The sequence below is a fragment of the Nannobrachium achirus genome (genome assembly GCF_963921795.1).
Source record: "Nannobrachium achirus genome assembly, chromosome: 14".
In the NCBI taxonomy this organism is placed as follows: Eukaryota; Metazoa; Chordata; class Actinopteri; order Myctophiformes; family Myctophidae; genus Nannobrachium; species Nannobrachium achirus.
Genome location: NC_137821.1, coordinates 20,366,740 through 20,375,714, shown reverse-complemented (window position 1 = coordinate 20,375,714; position 8,975 = coordinate 20,366,740). Strand labels below are relative to the sequence as shown.

The 8,975-nt window shown below is 39.7% G+C and overlaps 1 protein-coding gene across 1 annotated transcript; it reads right to left on the bottom strand.

The window, feature by feature from the left end:
- Positions 1-223: 223 nt before the first annotated feature.
- Positions 224-8,569, bottom strand: LOC308298251 (uncharacterized protein). The gene is made up of 6 exons (XM_080741813.1): positions 8,323-8,569; positions 6,903-7,002; positions 4,570-4,947; positions 4,183-4,272; positions 3,940-4,046; positions 224-3,259 (listed from the first exon to the last, which is right to left on the bottom strand). The coding sequence occupies exons 3-6, from the start codon at positions 4,751-4,753 to the stop codon at positions 3,149-3,151; spliced, it is 492 nt and encodes a 163-aa protein (XP_080597939.1). The 5' UTR covers positions 4,754-4,947; positions 6,903-7,002; positions 8,323-8,569; the 3' UTR covers positions 224-3,148.
- Between the last annotated feature and the right edge of the window lie 406 nt (positions 8,570-8,975).

The following is an 8,975-nucleotide window of genomic DNA, read 5'->3' as shown; positions in this document are numbered from 1 at the left end:
ATTGATTTGGGCAATCTGTCGCTTTGAATGTACTTTTAGCAATATTATTAAAAAAAACATAATTTAAAATGTAATGATTGCAGTAGTCATATAATGCTGTAAAATAAAATAAATTAAGTGTCCTACCAAATTTTATCTAGAAAGTAAAACACTGTCAGCCCCGAAATACTTGAGCTCAGCCCCTAATGTTCAGTCACCCACTACCGCCCAGGAAACCCCTCCTCCCAAAAGCTATTACACTGTCACCATTTACAGTAGCTGCTGTGAGTGTAATGAAATAGCAGCAATGATACATTAATAACAGATAAGTGAGATAACATAATTTTATAAAACACTGGTCAAAATTCTTAGCATGGTAAAGAATATGCACCACAAAATTCTTGACCTTCAGGTCAAAATTCATGTCAGATGCTGTGTCTAGGTGAGACACAATTTGACACAATCTAAATGTCTCAATAGAAGAGCAGGGAGACAACATATAGCCACCCCAATAAGTTATATTAACTATATACTAACTACTAACTACTACAGATTAGACAAATTTACATTTTATTCATATAAAAACATATTACATAGTTCCGCTTTAACAGGTCAAACAAAAATAGTAGGTAACCAACATACAGTATCAAATTATGCATACAGTAGTAAGACTAGCATCTATCAAAAGGGTGACAAGAAGGGAACAACATTGGGGCCTTTATTCCACATTTATAGGAGAGGAAATTGAGTCTAGGATGTGTGGAGCAATCTTTTGTTAAATGGATCCCTGGCTGATACAACAAATATGCCTTAATAGATTATAATTGTCCCTATAACTACAATGTAAAATTAAAAACACACAGTCGTGTCTGTCAGTGGTGTTATGTGTCAGCCCCCTGGGCTGGTGTACTGTTTTAAAAGAAAAAAATAACACCCAATGTGAAGTGAGCGGTGGTCGTGCTTGCATAACGTCTTCAGACTAGGATTTGAGTCTAGGATGTACACAGGCTATGATACACAAACGTTTTGCTATGGCAAAACGCTGAGGAAAAAGGCTACAGACATACGACATATGACATCACTACAGAGGCGTCAGAGCCTCTTAGAGAGTGGGGGGGATGACATGGGGGGGGGTCGCGCGTGCACGTCTGCGCGCGCGAAAAATGGCGGTTTTTCGCGGATTTGAACGCGTTTTATTCGGATTTCCGCGGTTTATTTCTTTGCAAGCTGTATACCATTTTAAAGCTAAGATTCTTGTGATTCCGAATCCGCAAACCATTTGATTATAGCACCAAAACTCACGCCGCAAACAACGCAGAAGTCGGACATAAACAATAAAGGTTTCCGCGGTTTATTTTTTTGCTAAACAATCAGGAACGGCACACTACACTTTCCCTTTGCCTCTCTCCACAAGCACCAGCCAGCAAGATAGTCTATATAGTTATAGTAGATGTAATTCTTGGTACCAACACTCTAACAGACAGACAACACCAGTATCATATAATCATTCAGTTCCAAAAGCTTTCAGTTAATCTACATAATTTTACACCACTGTCTACTACTACAGCAACTTGCACGCATCGATCCAGACCCCAGTGTTAGGAAACAGTGGTTCTGGTTCACATAGCCACTAGCCCACAACACGACAACAGTGTACATTAGCCAGCAGGCAGCATAGCATTAGCATCCATTCCATCATCATTACTCTAACTCTAATATAGCCACGAGTCACGACTCACCAAGTGTTGAGTTGTTAGGATGAGAGGAGCAGAGGACGATGTTTAATGCCTTTATAGCCTACAGTATATGGTCTTGTCTTGATGTTATTCCTTTATGCCTGTAGTGTGTTCATTTCACCATGAGTCCATAATACGCACGGAAGACAGAGAGGTAAAGGGACTTCCTATGAAAGCCATTTCCTCTCTGCACAGAAGCGCATTTCAAAACAAGAGCCTTTATTTTATTTTTTTCATATACAATCGATCATTCAACATGTTTATTTTGAAATTGTCCTGGAAATATAAGTAGCCATAGCCCCTACTACGCGTTTGTGTTGATGAGAGCCAGCTTGCAGCGCAGGGGAGGGAAAAAATAAAAAAAAAGCACCCCGGCCGGCCAAAAAGGTGGGGGGGATGAGATCACGGTTTTATGAAAGTGGGGGTGTCGCGTCGTACTCACAATGAATGGGCGTGACGCGCCTGCATCACTAGACAAACATGATGCTACGTACACACATTTTGCTATGGCAAAACGCTGAGGAAAAAGGCTACAGACACACGCACAGCCACGTATAGGAGCGGTCTACCACCACTCAAAAACCTAATAAAATACCAATAAAACTAAAACAAAAAAAACACCTTAAATATTTTATTTCTTCTAGAAATAGCTAATCTTTCACTCAATAGGGGAAATACCTGTCGCAAGTTGATGATGTCATAAATGTCATGTGTGACCTATACCTATGGAATTTATGGCATGCATCCCTTTAAAGGGATCCTTCAAAGCTCCAACAGTCTATGTTTGCTGATCTGGAAGTGAGCAGGCCTGCTGCAGCATTCCGAATCATTTGGAAGGGCTTCAGCCAGTATGCCGGTAGGCCGCTATGGCGGGAGTTGCAATAGTCAAGTCTGGAGATGATTGTGGCCTGGACTCCCAACTCCTTTAGTAAGGAAGAGTCTGATCCTCCAGATGTTGTAAAGTGTAAACCTACAAGACCAAGTGATCGCTGCCTTGAAGGACAGCTGACAGTGACTGTCCCAGACAACACCCAGGCAGTTGGAACAGAAGCCACCAGGCAGCAGGCAGGACTTTCCAGGGACACTGTCCTGGCCCTGAACTGTACCCCTATAGTCCATCTACTGCACAGCTCTGCTGGGTAGACAGAGATACTCTAAAATAAATTCTATTGGTTTCTTTCTTTATAATTTAAGTGTGAGCTCCAGTCACATGTTCAGATGAGAGTGACTGACGTTCTTAAGTGTGTCGTTAGCTTTCCAGACAGTAAGTCAGTGATACTGTGTTGGCCAGTAGAATTAAACATTTCCCTTTTCAAGCTCTGCCTCCTATTCAAGTCACAAAGTGTGTCTTGATGGCACTGTCAAACTGGGATTTACAAGTGTTTTTTTTTTATGGTCAATTCTAAATGGGAAGTACTAGTGTCTCATTTCCATCAACATGGACTGTCCAGTGATGATGAGGTCAGATGGTTTTCTTCCAACACTGTATCTGTTTGCTTTGAATTTGACTCCAGCATCCTGTTGATCTCCCTTGAATCTGTTGGCTATTGGAGCAAGAAAAAAACAATTGATGAGCATGATATCATATTTTGAATAATAATAAGCTGTTTAATTGACGCACATTGAGTCTGCGCTTGTCATATGAAATGTGCTATACAGTATAAATAAATGTGACTTGACTATAATATACTGTACTATGATAAATACTGTGAATAAATAACAGCATGTCTTGAAGTATCAAAAACATAATTGATATCAGATGCTTTAGGTATTGCAATGGCGAGTCTATGGACTTGGTAGGGTGTTGTGTGTTTTACAGTGACAACATGTACCACACATTAACCACAGCATCCATAAACCTTTATACAAGACTTCCAAACCTCATGCATTTGGTCTATTAATGCGTGAACTACAGTATTTCGGTTTTAAACCGGTTTTAAGCCAATCATAACAGTATTATTAATCAACTTTGTCAGAAAGACAAGCAACACTTTAACGTACAAACAAGATGAGGTAATTCTTTTGTCAGAATTTGAACTTCTTTAGAACCTCTAACAGACCCGAGTTGCACTGTTATTGATGCATCCTTTTTCGACACCAAATCTCTTTGACGAAAATAGCCTTGTAGGTCAGCTATTTTTGCCAATGATCCCCCAGGCCAGAATAGAGATGCTGTTGTTTAAGTGGTTAAGAAAGTGAGAAGTGGTTGAAGCAGGTTACTCACATTTGGTTGTTGGTGTTTTCTTCTGTATCGCATGTAGATCAATCCCATGATTATCAGCAATATTATCACCAATACAACAACAGCAGCTATCACACCAAATGACACCCCTGGAAATTAGAAGCATTTCAGTTCTCATCATTCTGTGATGAAATGCATTAATTAACCAACATGACAACTCCCATAAAAAACACATTTAGTTGTTATTTGTAAAAAAAAAAAAAAAGTATTGAAAAAGCTTGTTACCTTGCAGGTCAGTGTTACTGTAAGGTGGATTCAGTGTTGAACGTGGTGCCTCTGTTCTCACGTTGCTGGATGTGGTGGTTGGTTGTGCTTCTGAACAAAAATATAAACAGGTTTTTGTTTAAAACAAACCAAAAAGATATATATTTTAGTTAGGTGGGAAAGATAATTGTATCTTAGATGATCATTTTATGTTGTTAGATCTAATACAGTAGTTATGTATGTTCTTCTACTAGGCCCTGCCCTTGTTTCCTACGCACCTTCTTCGCATAAAATAGCAGATCTACAAGCTTACAACATCGTGTCGTGTATTTTGCCAAATGTTCACCCCACAATAGGGTTTCCTGTGGTTAATATTGCGTGCCGGATTGAGTGGCCTCCCAGACTTACCAACAACAACGATGCGGATGACATGCTCTTTCACTTGACTGCGTAACTTGGGGATGAAACATCGGTAGCTGCCGTTGTCAGAGAGCGTCACGTTGGTCAGTTTCAGCGACACGTTTCCGTTCGTCAGTCCGTCTCTGGGGAGCATGGTCCTCCCAAAGTACAGCGGGTTCTTCATTGCGGTCATTTCCCTGCCGTCTCTGTACAGGTAGACATACTTTCGGTTCAGGCCATCCTTGGGGTTGGGTTTTAGGTCGGGCCGGGACCACTCCACCGTTAAGTCTGCCACGTCACGCGGAGGCACCAGGTAACAAGGCAGGGCGATGTCATCCCCAATCACAGCCACGATGGTCTGGGATGGACCAGTGACAAGAGACTGCCCTGAGTGGAGAAAGAATAATAATATCGGTACGTGAGGTATTTTACATGTAGATCAAATGCACCATGGTATGGTGTATTCTTACTCTAGAGTGCAATACTGTATAAATGGTACATTCACTATATAGTATTATTTTAGATGTACTGTACTAATAGAGTACAGCAGGCACATTCACTAGTATTAGTATTTTAGATGTACATCAAATGTGCAGGTGTACTATTAAGGATATAATCTGGAGAATGAAGACCAGCATTCAATCACCATACAGAATGCCCAGAACATGATTATTTAGCTGCTTTTATATTGATGAGAGTAATTAACTTAAGGAGGACCCCCAGGGGTCCTTCCAGGGATTCCCCATCTAAATGATAGTTAGGAAACAAATGCACTCAATTACAGGTCTGCAAGGTGATAAAATGGCCCAATCCATTTCAAACCAGGGGTTCTTGAAATTATTGTATTCGAGGCCCTGTTGTTGTCTTTGCAGCGTTTGTTGTGATTGTATTGACCTTTTAATTGTGTGAAATCATGTGTTTTAATTGAGTTAAAGCTATACTGTGTAAGTTGCTCAACTAGTGGTCAGTAGCGTCCGCGTCTTTCGGCCGTTTTTCGCCGCGGACCGGGCCTCACACCCCCGCGTCACCCCCGCGTCTGCCTCCACCTCGCCGAGATCTATCTTTAGAGGGGTCCCTGGTTCCTGACTGTGCGTTCAGGCATTCCGGAGAAACGGAGTGTTTCACCCGAGTATAGATAGAGACACACGGGCGCCTACAAATATGGCCGCCCTATTGTGATAGCTAGCGACCCCACTTCAAGATGCGCTGTGATTGGCCGGCAGTGTATAACCCTCGCTGTGATTGGCCGGTAGTGTATGATGACGTAATTTTTGCGCGAAAACCGGACCCCGGTCAGGATCATAGAAAACATATAAAGAGAAGGCTTCAGAAGCTGAAAATAACGGAGTGGGTGTTCTAAAACTTTAGCGATTTAAGAGTTAGGACAATTTTAAGATTTGTTTTATGAAAAAAGTTACATGGTAATACTTTAAATCAGGGTCTGTGTGGACTGAGCTATTTCTAAGTGGATAGATATTATATCTGTTAAAAAGTATGTGGGTGGTGACCATAATAAAGTATTCAGTCTTCTCCTGTTGAGGAACAAAGTCAATCCTTTTGTCTTTCATTTCAGACAGGACTAACCTCATATCACCAAGCTTTCTGTGGTACAGTACATCTGTGATAAGCCTGTTTTTTATTTTATTCTTCTTTTTAGTCTTCTGTGCTCTGATCCGGTCTAGAGCTCTACTACTGTATTCAGTAATTTGCACACACACATACATGTCATGCACGCAACTAAGCACCTTTTCCAGTTTCCACTCTAGACCCAGACAGGATCAGTAGGGCTCTCACGATAATGAGATTTTACTTATCGATGAATTGTCGCTCAAATCATTGCGATTAACGATGATCATTAATCGCCTTTCGTCGTTGAACATTGGACCATTATGAATAGAAATAACACTTCTGTTTGACTTTTAGGCTTCGTAAACTAAAGTTGCAGAGGAAAGATATGACAATTAACTTACATTAACTTTGTAAGTAACTTTATATATTAAAAAAAGCTGATCTACATTCTCAAAACGCTGTGTGTCGCGACACGACATGTTCTGAGCCTGTAGATCTGCTAGTTCCACTATTTCTATAACATTTTGAAAATATATCAAGACTTTTCAACATGGAAATGATTGACAATTATACAAAAAATAATTGCGATGATCTCCAATAATTGCGATTAGGTGTTTATATAATAATTGTGACAGCCCTACGGATCAGCAACCTGCAAAGCCAATGATAGATGGTGCATTTCTGCTGTGCCTTTAGCAATTTGCAATGTGTGTTACGTTCACCCAGTCACACACACATCAACACACCAATTGCAGAGGCAACCATGCACCAACCTGCTCATCGGGCGCAGTTAGGGGGTCAGTGTCTTGCTCAAGGACTTTCCACCATGACAATGACATCATGACAGGAGAAGCCGTGTATCAAACCGGAAAACTTCAGGGGTAAATGTAATGAGGTCAGAGAGGTGGAAAGACAAGACAAGACAATACAATACAGGTTAACAACAGGAACGGAACCACTGAGGCATTTTAAATTGTAGTAGTTTTAGATAGTTTTTCATTTTTGACCTACATTTCAATTATGACCTGCAGACATGGAACTCCATGATTGATGTCAGACATCTAACCACCAGCCCTGAATTATAATCTTCAACATGTCATTGTAATTACATGTAAAGCCAAGATAAAAGTGTTTAATAAATATGTGCCAGCTGCTTTTATAGCTAAGTTTACCATCTAGTTTTCAATAATAGCTGTGGTGGAAAAAGTACTCACATTATTTACTTAAGTAAACGGATCAATACTGCAAAGTAGAAATACTCGACTGTAAAACAAAGTCTGTAATTAAAAAAAATACTTGAGTAAAAGTATTGGTATAAAAGTGTACTTAAAGAACAAAAATTAAAACTACTCATTATGCAGAATGTCCCATTTCAGGTTTTCAAATGTACAAACATCTTTTGAAAATAGCAGATCTACAAGCTCAGAATGCATCGCATAGCGACTTGTGAGCTTGTAGATCGTCTATTTTCAAATGCACTTCAGCCCTATAGATTATAATGTATGTTTTGTAATAATCAAAATCTACAAAGTAACTGAATAAAAGTTAAATATAGTTAAATAAATACAGTGTAGAGTAAAAGTAGCCTATAATGTTTGGATCCGAGATGTAGGCTATAGTAGCCCTAAAAATAAAAGTATTGGAAATTGGAAATACTCAAGTAAGGTAAAAAAAATAAAAAATACCTCAAAATCGTACTTAACATACTTCCCACCACTGTCAATAGACAGCACTGATTGGAACAAACAGTGCCCAAGAGTCATCGTCGTCATGGAAAGCATTCCAGGCAAACCCTTTTGTTTACATGTGATCAACGTACTGTAGCTGCGTCACACTAACGTCAACGTGGATGTTGTGAAATTTGAAACCATAAAATGTCCGACCTAAATATTAATAAGTGTAGCCTATTACACTACAGTATAATATGTTGACGTTGACACACAGAGACCACGTATTGCACGCAACTGAAACCACTATACATTAACAGTGATTTAGGAGTTGAACCATAGAGTTGAGAGAGTTGAACTGACAGCTGTGTTGATTGTTTTCAGTTTGTTACGTTACGTTATTGTATTGCTGCAGTGCTTTATTCAAAACACATTTTCCCGAGCGGGGTCTGAGACACATTATATTTAATTATTCTTATCATAACTAACAATAAGATAATTAAGTGTTGATTGAGTTATTATATACCTTCACCGAGCTTCAGAAGCAGCAGAGAAAGGATCCAAACTTTACTAAAGTTCTTCTGTGTAAAATCCCACGTTGAAGCCACGTCCATGGTGAAAAATGGTTTAACTTTATTCAAGGTTGAATCAACGTCCGTCCGTGTAGGTGGAAAAAATAAAACTATTCCTTGCAGAAAAAAAAAATCGACTGTTGGTGATTTTCGTCTTGTCTTGTCTCCTTTTTGAATGTCTCGGTTGTTGTTCGATCTCGGGAGAGGATCAGGATCTCTGCTGGCTCGGGAGTTGGGTGGGAGGCGTTCTTATATTTGACAGCTAGTCAACTCGTTGTCAAGGACAATAACAACAGCATTACGTCATTGGGCGGAGCTTTCTATATATAGCATGGTATCCATCCAAACCCTGATACAAACTTTGGAAGGTTCGGGAAAACAGTGGTTGTGTCTGGCATTAGCCAGACTGACAGTAGTGGGAAAAGTACTCAAATGTTTTGCTTAATTAGAAGGAATCAATACTACTGTAATGTAGAAATACTCTGTTAGGAGCAAAAGTCTGGATTTCAAAAGTAGGCCTACTTGAGTAAAATTACAAAAGTATTCTATTGGTATCAAAAATGTAGGCTACAAAGTTAAACTACTCATTGTGCAGAATGTCCCATTT